The 14,357-nt window shown below is 40.8% G+C and overlaps 1 protein-coding gene across 3 annotated transcripts in view; it reads left to right on the forward strand.

Annotated features, from left to right (window-relative positions):
• The window catches only part of DOK6 (docking protein 6), a 395,012-nt gene that overhangs the window by 236,580 nt on the left and 144,075 nt on the right, over positions 1 to 14,357 (forward strand). For all 3 annotated transcript variants that reach the window (XM_045006143.1, XM_045006142.1, XM_045006144.1), the window contains one exon: positions 2,158 to 2,347. In XM_045006143.1, coding sequence (XP_044862078.1) covers positions 2,158 to 2,347 — 190 coding nt within the window. The remainder of the gene's footprint in view (positions 1 to 2,157; positions 2,348 to 14,357) is intronic.

Genomic DNA, 14,357 nt, shown 5'->3' on the forward strand with positions numbered 1-14,357 from the left:
CAGCCATTACACAGATTATCCAGACCTTTCGTTCTGGTCCACTTCAAAGAGGGGGAGATGCTAGGGCCTGGAATAGGCAGGCCATTCATCCAGTTTTAAGATGAACAGTTCTCTTTTTCTATGGTTTGCCCCCTGTCCACTACAGAGACAAAACTGAATGTGGTTTTGTCCAGTATTATGGAGGAGGGATGCCATTTTGAAGATCGTGCTGCTCCACCCTGCTGGTGTGACTTTGCTCACACTGCATGTGAGGTCACACTGTGTGGGAGGGAGCGGTGCATTCTTCAAAATGTCATCCTCCGTGCAATGTGACCTCTCACACATTGTGTGTGCAAGGTCACACTGGCAAGAGAAGGCTTATACCGTTCCTGTAAGTACCATAATGTCTCGTATTCTGGGAATTCAGCAGTGGCAATCCTCGTCAGGAATGGTAATAGCACAACAGTACAAAACTAAAGTCTAGTGTGTAACTAAATCATAACAGTGTCTATTATGAAGTAGAAGTCATGAGACTGGCTAGAAATCAGTGTCCACAATCATTTTTGTTAACCCATCTGTCAATCATTTCTATTATCTCACTCTCACACTTTTCCTTCCCTCCTCTATCTTAGGGTTTTGCATAATGCCCATCACTGTAGTATCTAATCACTGAACAATGTGATCATGTACAATTCTAATACAAAGAGTAAGTAAGCTACCATGATGTTCTCTAGATTCTTCACTCAGTAGTCGGTGTCTAAGGGCTTTTTATCCAATGCCAACTGAAGTCAATGGAAAACTTCATTTATTTCATTGTCATTGGATTAGATCTCTACTAAAGAAATCTCTGTGATCAGTAAGGGAAATTGTTTACAGTGATTTTAACTGCATCTGCTAAGCTATTTGTGCTTTCTGTTAAAGGCCTGTCACTAAACATTGTGGGGTTTCCACACATGGGACTAGTAATAAAATACAATTTACAGGGCTAACACCCATTAGTATGATTCATGAGAAATGGAATTTAAGAGAAGAGGTTGGATGGCCAGAAGATTGAGTGAATCAACTGGGGAGGCACTAATGGGTCAAAATTAAATGGGCTGAGACAGAATATCGTTGGGGATGACAAGTTTACTTATAGCCACATGGGGTTGCAAATCTTACTGTACATGTGATTGTTCCCTGATCACTTTAATTCCATAACCAAACGTGTGTTCATTTCTGCTCCTATACTTTTAGCTTATTTTGCATTAACTTGGATGCTCATTTACAACTTCTTCCTCCACTGATCTATCAAAAAGTGTATTTAACAAATGTTGAAAATACAGTCTGGTCTGTTGACTTACATACATAATGTAGGTCTCTTTTGACTGTTATTTTGTTTACTCTCTGTACATACCATCCTTAAATGAGTTTTAATTGCTTTCACAATTGTATGAGGACCCTCCCAATGAATGTCTCCCCAAGACTTGATTTTTTTTAAAAATGTTCTGCACCAAACCCTTGCTCTTTTATTAATTTTTGAAGCCACTTTTCCTAATTGGCCCTTATACATATGTGTATGTTTCCAATAGCTCATTTATAGAGTGAGTATTTCTGATGCCCAGTCTTGAATTGTTATTTTATTCATAGCTTTGGTCTTTCTAGCACCCTTAAAAGTAGTAACACAAATCTGCAAGTGTATGACCTAGTTTCACAAACGCAAGGAAATTCAGAAACAAATCTACAAATCGAGGCTGACATTCTGCCCTGGATCATGCTATTGTGCCTTGAGAATTAAAATATAACCCAGCATTTCCAATATTTGCATCTTCAAATGTTGACTGTTTTTCTGTTTCTGGCTGTGCATGTGTGCATATATATAATATATGTGGCAATAAACTACAATTTGATTTAAAATTCCCTGAGTAGCATCATGGGCTGTTTCCATCCATGTGAGTAAATGATGCTTTATATCATCTAATAATTTTGTTTCTAGTAGTACTGTATGTAAAATGCCAGGAGCCAGATCCTTCACTTATGTAAATTTTATGGCTTCATTGACTTCATGTAAATCAGCGGAGGATCCGGCTCATGATTTCTAAAATTTCTGTAGCCAGGCAAATTGGTATTCTGTTAATTTTTCAAATTAACTCTCATTTTCACCAGATTTCCCTCTCGTTTTGCTTTTTTCCTTCCTAGAGCGATTCAACGTATATCTTATGCCTACACCAAATTTAGATATCTATGGGGAATGTACAATGCAGATCACACATGAAAACATCTATCTCTGGGATATCCATAATGCCAAGGTCAAGCTGGTCATGTGGCCTCTGAGTTCTTTGCGGAGATATGGGCGTGACTCAACATGGTTCACATTTGAGTCTGGAAGGTAAGAGTTAAGGAAGTGTGGCAAGTGGGAAGAAAATGCATATCACTCCATTGTTCAATTACTGGGGGGAAATATTGTTACCATGGAAATTCTGGCTGATAGTTACTAACAGTTACCTACCTATGCCTTGATTTTGAAAATAGCAGTATACTGTTGGAGGGAGGATCCACTGACATGTGGAGAGAGAGTGATTCTTGAGAGTCAGATCCTCTAAGTTAGGCTATTCCATTTTTTGGAGTGAACAAAGAAGAGTAAATGTACTGCCCATGCTACCTACCTTTTTGTATATTACTTTTTCAAAGTGCTTCATATTCAAAAGGATTGCATCATGCCTAACATTTAAAAACACTGAAAAAGTATGAATGCTGCCCTTTTGTTTGTATCCAGCTTATTTCCATTTCTACCATTGCTGGGGTGGTCTTTCAAATAATGGGAGCTGTGTTATCAGATTTGAGTATCAGAGATGTGGCTATGCTCATGAAAGCTAGCAGGATATGTGTGCGCGTGATGCAGAAAAAATTAAAATCTGGTCAATGTCAAGGTGGTTTCTTCCTGTAATAGGAAAAGAAAAAACAACACTGGACAATAGGTGTAGGGTTTGTCTACATAGGGCAGCAAAGCACATTAGAAGAATATGATTTATAAAGCACTCTAATGTGTTGTGCTCTAACTGCCCTAACTGGCATGCTCTAAAAGGTACCTCGTGTGCATTAAAGTAGTCCTGTTTCAAACAGGACATTAACATGAACTAGGAACCTTTTAGAGAGCTCCAGCAGGATCTACACAAGACAGTTAGATTGCAACACATTAGAGCTCTTTACAAATCATACCCCTCTAATGCACTTTGCCATGCTGTGTAGACAAACCCTACATCTTTTTTACAATTTATTTTTGATGATAGTCATGTCCTTATAGCTATGTGCATCAGGGTTCATTTTTACAGGCGGTTTTTGGAGCACTACTTCCTTTCCTTCACATCTTCACCATTAAGAAACTTAATAGGGTTATTCCAACAGAATTGATGGAAAATCTACAATGACTGACCTGTGGTTCGGTTATACTTCCAACAGACCAATTAGTGTGAAATAATTCAGATGTAGGTTTATAGAGAAACTGTTGTACTCCAAAGCTAATAGACACAGTAGCAAGTGCATTCTTGGGTGAGAGTGGTTACAGAAACCACTTAACTGATGGCACATTTTAAAGTGGTTATATTGTAAGATTAACAAAGGCTGAAAGGGTAAGAAAAGTCTGAAAACATAAGGTAAACATCTATAGTTATTTGATGCGTGTAGCACTATAGCATTTTCAGCAGGCTTCCCTTTTTGTCCATTAACAGTGTGTTTAATTAAAAAAATATATCTGTCAACGGGGGAAAAGGCTACATTCACTGGACTGAGGCTAACCATACAACAAAACTTCGTGTTTCTGGCATTGCACAATACAGCCCAATGCATGTTTCATGAGTTGCATCTCTGAGTAAAAGAAATCTCTCTGTTAAAGTCTGATATAGCTCTAATTAAAGTCACTGGAAAGAGAATTAAATTGGGCTTTTAAATAACAGACAAGTTCTGTAACTAGAAATGATCAAAACATTTTGATGAAACATTTTTTCTGTTGAAAAATGTTGTTTTGTTGGAACTGAAATGTTCTGCTAAAACATATTGGTTTCAATGAAAATGTTGTCAGGAAAGTTATTTGGGTCCAGGATGGAATTTGAGAGAGAGGGAGACCTAGCCCAGAATACCTAATTTTTCGGTGTTTAGGGCACTCACCAGATTCTAATCCCTGCTTTGTCTGATTTCTAGCAGGGAACTGAACTTAGGTCTTCTATATCCCAGGTGGGTGCCCTAATCACTGGGCTAGGTACTACTCTTGGGTTGGTCTGTGTCAGTCTCTGTCTTATTTTTGTCATGAAAAAATTGAAAAGGTCTTGCTTTCATTCCACATCAGAAGAAAAGTAATCTTAAATCTCAAATTTTTTCATGAAGCAGAATTGTTTACTGGTCAACTCTTACTGTGTTCCCAGCTAGTCCGTAATTATATCCCTACAATGAACATATGCATCCAAGTAAAAAGCAATAACTCTATAACCACCTGCACTTCCCATTGTAACTCTAATATTTTCAATACATGATGCATCTACAAACCATATTATAACTCAGACTATATTCGTTATTTTCACCCTTCCTTATAATTGGTGGTGCTTCCAGCCTGATGAAAAGTAGATTCCTTTCCTTTGTTCTGGTATTGTGAGTTAGATCTACCTTTATCTGTTACGCTTCATTTTCTTTGATCTGATCCCTCCCTTGGTTCTTTCAGAGTTCCTTATATATGTGTGTGTGTATGTGTATGGAAATGTTTGTATGTGGATTTGCGCTGGCACAGAAAAGAGGGAGGTAATATATGACTACACAAGAAGCAGTGTCTTTAATATCATTAAGCCTATGAAATGCAACATTGATGCACTTTTTAAAACCTGTCCTTGGCTTTATTCTATGGTTCTCTCTCCAGCATCTCTCTGAACATTATTATTGCCTGGTCCTTTGATCTGTTCATCTCCTCATGCAGCAAAATCCTGATGTATGGTCTCTTTTTAAAAGTGAAGAGTTGAGCCATGCCGTAAAAGGATGTTCACAGTAGTAGTGTTTTCATCATAGGCATCAAAATACGCATTCAATAACAACAGTTGCTTTATGTGCAATACTTACAAATACATTGTTAAAATATTTGTATTATGGGTTAGCAACTGAGTCATATTTTACTTCATTCCAATGGGATTACTTGTGAAGCAAAGTACCATTTAAGTGTGTCTGGTTGGAAAAAAAGCCCTTAATAATAAAGATTAACTATGTACATATCATCTACAGCAGGGGTTCGCAAACTTGATTTGTGGCTTGTTCAAGGTAAGCCCCCGGTGGGTCGTGAGACGCTTTGTTTACCTGAGCGTCCGCAGGTACGCAGGTACTGCTGCTCGCAGCTCCCAGTGGCCGCGGTTCTCCATTCCCGGCCAATGGGAGCTCTGGGAAGGGGCACAGTCCTGGCCACTAGTTTATCAGTGCTCTGAGGTTCTACTGAGAATTCTCTCAGGTACTTGGCTAATGGCTCTTGTTTTTTTCAACCAGACACACTTAAATGGTACTTTGCTTCACAAGTAATCCCATTGGAATGAAGTAAAATATGACTCTCTGTAAGTAAGGATAGTGAAATCAGGTCTTCAATCATTATCTTTTTTATAAACGTATAATATTCTTACATCTAAATGAAATAAATATTTGGGAATCTAAATGTAAAGTGTTCAGTTGTTGTTCAGTAATTACTATATCTATATGCAGAGAGAGAGAAGACTTTTTTACGTGAAGTTCTTCATGTTGCTTTTCTATTGATTATTGGTACTTTGAGTGTGAGCTAATATAATCTCTGTGTGCGCCACTGCACTAAGTGTGAAGTACAGTAGAGCCTTGCTAACTTTCTAATTGGAGACCCACTGCAAATTACTGGATTGCGAGTCAAATGACTGAATTTTACAGTAAGTGATATTAAAACTTTGCTGACTGCCATCTTTTTGCATGGATTATAAAGTGTCTGATTTAGTGCAGCATAGATTAGAAGTGAGGCCTTTCCTAAGCTTCCATGCAGCTGGTATAGGGTCCCTCCAGGGTTGGCCTGGAGTCTCTCAGAATCGGCATCGATCTCCTGGTGACTATTGAAAGCAGTCTGGGAGATTTTAATAGGATATTTTAAGAAAATGACATTACGTCATGTTGTGGGAAAAAATCTCCTGGAATAGCTTCAGTCAGAATTGGCAACCCTAAACTGGTAAGACTTAGATAAGAGAGCTATAAATGAAGATTGTTACTGTATTAAAAACATTTCTTTTATGCCTTGTGATGGTCCTACTGTTGAGATTAAACAATGCTTTTGTGACAGGTTCCCCCCGGGGTGCCACCTGGAATTGGGGTACCAATGAGCCCTCTGACCCACCAGCCTGGGCTCCCTCTCACACCATGCTGCTGTGACAAGCTGCAGAGCCCTCCAAGCTTGCACTTTCACCAGCATTCACACAGGTAGGGACACACCCAGCTGCAGTCACATGCAGGCTCTCTAACCACCAGCCTCCCAGCCTAGGACCCCAGAGCAGTACCGTCCTGCCCTGGTCAAATCTGGCCAGTATATTAGTTTAATACCTGGTCCGCCTCTCCCTCAATGTGAAGAGGTCTATGCACACTTGTGGTAATCAACCTGAGATTCTCCCCAGACATTTTAGTCAAACACGCATCAGTTTGGATTAAAACATAAAATAAGCTTTTAACTACAAAAAGATAGATTTTAAGTGATAGCAAACAGATCAAAGCAGATTACCTAGTAAGTAAACAAAAAACACAAACTGAGCTTAACATACTAGATAGGTAGGATATGAATTAGCACATTCTCACCCTGAGTGATAAGCAGGCTGGCAGATTCTTAAGGCACAATCTGCCTTTTCTTTCCAGGTTTTCATACACAGGCTAGGTAAAGTACCATCATGATGTCATTTCCCCCTTTCATATCTTCTGTCCACTTGCTGGAAAGCTCTTTTGCTGTGACCTGGGTCAAACAGTTCCAATTGTGCAGTGTTATCTCTGAGAGGTTTCCATTGTACACAGTTCCTGGGGTAATCCTTGTGGTTGTGTGCTTTTCCTCAATAAGCCATTAACATTGTTTGGCTTTTTTACTGTTGTACCTGAAAGGCTGCTTGTGGTGGTTTTAATCTCACAACATGCTTGAGTAACATATACATAGCCAAACTTCATAACTTCACATACAGTGATAGCACATACAATCCAATGAGATATTAAGTCTAGCAGATCAAGACTTTTAGAATGATACTTCACAAGGCATACTTTGTAAAAAACATATCCTAATTACATGACAAAGATGAATATGGGGGTGACAAGTTGTCACAGCTTTGTTCTAGGAAAGTTGTTTAATCACCTATATTAACCACTGATCACAAGGAAACACTTACAGCCACTTATAGCCATTGATGAACTTATCTTCCATGAATTTACTAGTTATTTTTTGAACCCTGTTATAGTGTTGACCTTCACAACCTCTCTGGCAAAGAGTTCCATAGGTTGACTGTGCACTGTGTGAAGAAATACTTCCTTTTCTTTCTTTTAAACCTGCTGCCTATTAATTTCATTTGGTGACCCCTAGTTCTTCTGTTATGAGAAGGAATAAATAACACTTCCTTATTTACTTTCTCCACACAAGTCATGATTTTATAAACCTCTATCATATCGCCCCCTTAGTCATCTATTTTCCAAGCTCAAAGGTCTCCGTCTTATTAATATCTCCTCATATGGAAGCTGTTCTATACCCCTAATCATTTTTGTTGCCCTTTTCTGTACCTTTTCCAATTTCAATATGTCTTTTTTGAGATGGAGTGACCAGATCTGCATGCAGTAGTCAAGATGTGGACGTACCATGAATTTATATAGCGGCAACATGATATTTTGTGTCTTATTATCTATCCCTTTCCTAATGATTCCCAGCACTCTATTAGCTTTTTTGACTGCCACTTCACATTGAGTGGATGTTTTCAGAGAACTATCCACAATGACTCCAAGTATCAGAGGGATAGCTGTGTTTGTCTGTATCCACAAAAACAATGCATCTGAAGAAGTGAGTTTTTTACCCATGAAAGCTTATTCCCAAATAAATCTTTTAGTCTGTAAGGTGCCACCAGACTCCTTGTTGTTTTAATGACTCCAAGATCTCTCTCGAGTGGTAACAAATAATTTAGACCCCATCATTGTATATGTATAGTTGGGGTTTTATTTTCCAATGTGCATTAAGTTGCATTTATCAATATTGAATTTCATCTGCCATTTTGTTGCCCTGTGCCCCAGTTTTGCGAGATTCCTTTGTAACTCTTCACAGTCTGCTTTGGACTTAACTATCTTGAGTAGTTTTATATCATCTGCAAATTTTGCCACCTCACTGTCTACCCCAAGGATCAGCAACCTTTGGCACGTGCCCCACCAGAGTGAGCACCCTGGCGGGCCGAGACTGTTTGTTTACCTGCTGCATCCACAGGTTTGTCTGATTTCGGCTCACACTGGCTACAGTTCACCGCTCCAGGCCAATGGTGGTGGCGGGAAGCGGCAGCCAGCACATCCCTCAGCCTGCGCCACTTCCCGCAGCCCTTGTTGGCCTGGGGCAGCAAACTGCGGCCAGTGGGAGCTGTGATTGGCCAAACCCGCAGATGCAGCAGGTAAACAAATCGGCCCGGCCCGCCAGGGGCTTGCCACGTGCCAAAGGTTGCCGATCCCTGGTCTACCTCTTTTTCCAGATCAGTTATGAATATGTTGAACAGTACTGGTCCCAGTACAGACCCGTGGGGGACACCACCTCTCACCATTCTGAAAACTGACCATTTCTTCTTATCCTTTGTCTCCTATCTTTTAACCAGTTACTGATCCATGAGAGAACCTTCCCTCTTATCCTATGACAGCTTACTCTGCCTAAGACCCTTTGGTGAGGGACCTCGTCAAAGGCTTTCTGAAAATCTTAAGTACACTATAACCACTGGATCACCCTTGTCCACATGCTTGTTGACCCCTTCAAAGAATTCTAGTAGATTGGTGAGGCATGATTTCCCTTTACAAAAACCATGTTGTCTGTTCCCCAACAAATGGTGTTCATCTATATGTCTGATAATTCTGTTCTTTACTATAGTTTCAACCAATTTGCCTGGCACTGAAGTTAGGCTTTCCAGCCTGTAATTGCTGGGATTGCCTCTGGAGTCTTTTCTAAAAATTGGCATCACATTAGCCTCCAGTCATCTGGTACAGAAGCTGATTTAAATGATACCATAGTTAGTAGTTCTGCAATTTCACGTTTGAGTTCCTTCAGAACTCATGGGTGAATACCATCTGGTCCCGGTGACTTATTGCTGTTTAATTTATCAATTTGTTCCAAAAGCTCCTCTAATGACACTTCAATCTGGGACAGTTCCTTAGATATGTCACCTAAAAGGAATGGCTCAGGTTAGGGAATTTCCCTCACCTTCTCAACCGTGAAGACCAAATTCATTTAGTTCCTCTACAGTGGCCACACAAAAGTGTTCTTTCACTTCTTTTTGTCTGAAGAAAAACTGCAATTAAGTGTGTTTTTCTTAAACGCTCGTCAGGCCTGGAATCCATTTCCACAGCTGAGAAAACTTTAAGTTCAAGGGTTACTGAACCATGAAGAGTGCTGAGTTTAGAATAAGTGCTGAGCCAGATTTCTTTGTAATTTCTCTCCTTTTACTTCACCCAAGGTTGATGTATTAATTTTCTCAAGAGAAAATACACAGGTGCCAGAGTTATGTGAAGCAGAAAGTTCAGTGTTTGACAGATATCTTTTATTTTTATGTCATTCTTCAACAGGCAAGTTTTGGAGTTTCAGTGAGATGTCACAATCAGGTAACCCTTACAGTAAGGGTGGGGGAAACACCACAATTTCTTTCTCCATGTGATAGTGGGGCATTTTTTTTTCTCAAATACCTCAAGTGAGAATCATTTTGGCCAAGTGGTTTAAAACCACTAACTGGGACTTTTTTTTACAATGGTTCAAATTCAGCTCAGGTCTCTTCTCCCACTTCCTTAACACAATATTTTAAACTTTTGACAATATTCTTTTAAGAGCTTAAAAATAAAAAGTTTGGGTAGGAAACAGTTAATAAAAAATATTACATATTTTTCTTCAGGCTTTGTCAGTAAATAAAATTATAAAATTCTACAGTGATAGTAGGAACAAAAATGGCATTTTTCACAATTGAAAAAAAAATGCAGTGTGGCAGCAAAGGAGTATTAATTATCTCTTAGTCTTTGGTAAAAGTGCCCTGCCTAAGGGTATGTCCAGCCAGTGAGTGTGTTCTGATTGTGTAATGTTTCTCTATTTTATTTCATTGGCTGCCAATGTTGTCACTCAATATCCAATTGCAAGACTTGTGTGGTTGAAGTTTCTGCCAACTAATCTAACCTAGAATAAGCTCTATCCTGTTCATGTGTATGACTTAATTGTGCTTAATATACACACTTTTAATCCTTTGTCCAAAAGCAACATATAGAAGGATATTAATAACTGCCTTGTGATTGGATTCAGTATCCTGAATGGGTACACTTAGGCTGGAATTTACAAGAAGGTTTCTCACCATCAGAGGAGTGAGGTTCTGGAACAGTCACCCATTAGTAATTGTGGGAGCAAGCAACCTAGCTAGTTTATCTTAAAGCCTGATACATTTGCAAGAGGGATTGTATGATGAGGTTGCCTGCAGTGGTGGTGGTGGCGGGGGGCTGAGCTGGGCAACCCTGGGTGTATCTTCTGGTTCATATCTTATGTTCATAAAATCTCATGCTTCAGGTGTTCAGCCAGTCACCTGTAGGAGTTAGGAAAGAAATGATCCCCTCCTCCCCCCAGCTATATTCATTCTTCTTGTTCCTCTGAAGCATCAGAGATGCTGACTGCTGAGAATGGGACACTGGATAGGGTTTACCAGTGCTCTGAGGTGATACTGAGAATTCTCTTAGGTACTTGGCTAATGGCTCTTGTTTATACGCTCAGGGATCTCGGAAGGGATTCCCCTTCCTCTACAGTGTGGGCCATGAGTCACTTGCTAGGATCATGTTGGTATATCTCATCTAACATAGTTCACTGTTTTTGCTCTGTGGTTAATGTGTTGTACCCTTGGATGGCAGCTGGTCTGCATGTCTAGTTTTTGCATTGGTATTTGTGTTTAAATACATGCTTATATTAAAGAGTTGGATTTGCACACAATGCTTCATTAGCAATTTTTATTATACATAATGAAATGGAGCTTCATCACAGTACTCCATAAGCTGTGAGTTCAAGTATGTGGCTGGTCTCAGTAAAATTTTGAAAGTTCAATAAATGTCATCACATTCATCTATAAGCATAAAAAAGCTCCAGACATTTCAGCACAGTGATGAACACACAGTGGAGACAGTGATTTCAGTTGTACAGTGTCATTTGGTGGGAATAATGTCCCAGCTTGCCCAAAGAGGTAAAGTTTTAATCTCCAAAATAAACCCTGGGATCATGCACCTTGCCAGTGCACCCTCACATTAGTGTCCATGAATCTGCCTCTGACATCGACCAAGACCTGCATAATGATGGCGTAATAGCCTTTGCGGTTTATATACTCGTGCACCTGGCGAAGGGCACATGAATCCATCAGTGGCCCTGGCACAGATTGGAAAGCCCATTCTCTCAAAACCCAGCAATTATTTCAGGAACATTTGTAATGGTCCCCACCTTTGGATACATCACTGTCCTGATTGACTTACAAGCCACCACAACAACCCCCGCAGTTGACTTACGGACTCCAAACTGGTTCGGAACAGATATATAGATGTCTGGAGTAGCCAGTTTCCAACAGCCCTAGGAACCTGCATGGCCTCCCTCATACATGTTTCCTGATGATGAAGGGTCAGAGCAAGCTGATCACAAACCTTCAGAAGTGTCTGCTTCTTCATGTGAAAATTCCAGAGCTGCTGCTGGTCATCCCACATCCACATGATGATGTGATCCCACCAGTCTTGCTTGTGGCACTGCTCCAGAAGTGTGAGTCTATGTATGGGGGGATGCAGAGCTATGGCAGGAGGCACGAGCAGCACTGGGAGCTTACAGCCAATATGCCAATGCTCTTCTCTGAGAAGTGCCTTTGGCAGGTCAGAAACCACTGCCAAAATGCCAGAGATGCTCTGCCTGATTTCCTAAATAGAACTGACAGCATGATCTGGAGAAGTTGTGCCACCAGGTCAGGATCCATGTTGATGTCTCTGTCTGCTGGGAGCATGATGGGAGTGTGCAGATCCGAAATGGCTTGTCTGGATGTGTTGGTGGGCTCAAACCACTGAAAATGCTTCTGGTCAAGTCCTGAAGAATGGACAGAAAAGCTCTCCCCCAATCCATTATGAACCAAGCCCTATAGTGGCTGCAGCCAGTGAGGGCACTAGGATCCCTAAAGCAGGGCTGCCCAGAGGGGGGGACAAGTGGGGAAGTTTGCCCCAGGCCCAAGGCCCCGCAGGGGCCCTGCAAGCCCTGGCCCGGCAGCAGTCCCCACAAGCTGCAGTACTTGTACTCACCTGGCGGTGGTCTGAGTCTTCGGCGGCATTTTGGCGGCGGGGGGGGGGGGGGGCCTTCAGTGCTGCCGAAGACCCGGAGCGACTGAAGCGCCCCCCACTGCCGAAATGCCGCCAAAGACTCAGACCACCGCCAGGTGAGTACAAGTGCCGCAGCTCCATCGCTTTGCCCCAGGCCCCCTGAATCCTCTGGGCAGCGCTGCCCTAAGATACAATGAGATATGTCCCCAGAAGCAGAACATCTGACTCAGGTCTGTGTAGTACAGTATGGACACGCCAGCACATTTGTGTGGCCTGAGTTTACAATGCAATGTGGATACTGAGGTGTGGGCTTGAAACTCCAAGTCTGCAAGCCTGAATCCCACAGACACGAGCTTACTGTGCTGTGTACACATAGCCAACTCTTCCACTAAGAGGTTTCTTTCATCTTCCCCTGAGACAGGATATCAGACTGGACAGATAGTCTGATCCGATTTGGCAATTTTGGTGGAAGATTAATGTTAATAAATGTTTTATTTATGTATGTTGTGGGGGTATATTAATTAATACACAGAACCTTGAGGCATCCAACTGTTCTATATCTTTACTTACACACATACACACGCACCCCAATGTCCCTCATATTTTTGGTGTCCTTGACTATCCATGGCAGTTTCTACAGTAGCATGTAAAGGGCCAAAACAGAATCTAGGCATTGTTTAAACAAATAATGCAAAGAGAGTACCTGCTCCAAGGAACTCACAATTTAGGATTTAGAAAATGTGGACAGATGGGATAGAGGAGTAAGGTAACAGCAGAAATAGGAATGTTTGCATAAATTAGTAGTCACTGTGGTGTCCATAGTCACAGTTGGCTACCAGCCTAACCAGTGCCAGATGTTAGTGATTTGTAGGTCTCTCCTTTGTTCATTGTTTGTGGTGAACAGTGTGTGCTGAATACTATATTCTGTTAGATGTAAGGAGGAAGAGTACTAAAAAAACAGATTCTATACAGAACATGTATTTCCATCTTTCTGTACCCACAACTTAATAGATTCTTTGACTCTGGTATCTCCACTTTTCTCCACCAAAGCTTCATATTTCTTTCAGATTGTCTCTGATATTTTACTGTGTTAGATGACTTGTAGCACTCACCCTCCTCATCAAACTTGCCAAGGTACAATTCAATATAATGTACTTTTTCCACTAAAAGCACTGACATATTTAAAAATAAATTATCCCAGAAACATTTGTTCCAAGCAGGGTATTTAGAAAAACAAAAAAAAATGACCTTTTCTAATACTTCAGACTGGTTGGGCATTATACAATTGTTGTATTAAACAGAGTTCTTCCCTTTGGAAGTGTGTGACCAGTGGATTATACTAACCCTAAACAGCCTTCTTAAAATATAAATGTTTATTTAACAATAGTAGCACAGCATAGTATAAAAGTAAAAGGATATTAAAACAACGAAAGGTCTACATCCATGGCTCTCTTACTTAGAGTCTAAGCATTGTCCTAATGGGGACCCCCGGAGGTTTAACTTTCCCCAGATAATTGTATGGTAGGCTCTGGGTTCTCAGACTTAAAAGCCTGTCTCTGTTAGCTGCTCCTTTCTTGAGGGCATGTGTCTCTTTAAACACTCCTGAGTCTCTTTGCCCCGGTTTTCATTACAAACTTATGTCAGTATAATTGCATTACTCAGGGATATAGAAAATCTACACCCCACAGTGACATACTTATACCGATTTAACTCCAGGACAGGTGTGGGCAGCACTATGTCAATGGGAGAGCTTCTCCCACTACCACCTCTCAGGAAGGTAGAGTATCTACGCCAATGGGGGAAGATACTCTTGGTGTAGGTAGGGTCTTCGCTAAGCGCTGCAGCGACGCAGCTGT

This window comes from Mauremys mutica, chromosome 2 (genome assembly GCF_020497125.1).
Source record: "Mauremys mutica isolate MM-2020 ecotype Southern chromosome 2, ASM2049712v1, whole genome shotgun sequence".
NCBI classification, from domain to species: domain Eukaryota; kingdom Metazoa; phylum Chordata; order Testudines; family Geoemydidae; genus Mauremys; species Mauremys mutica.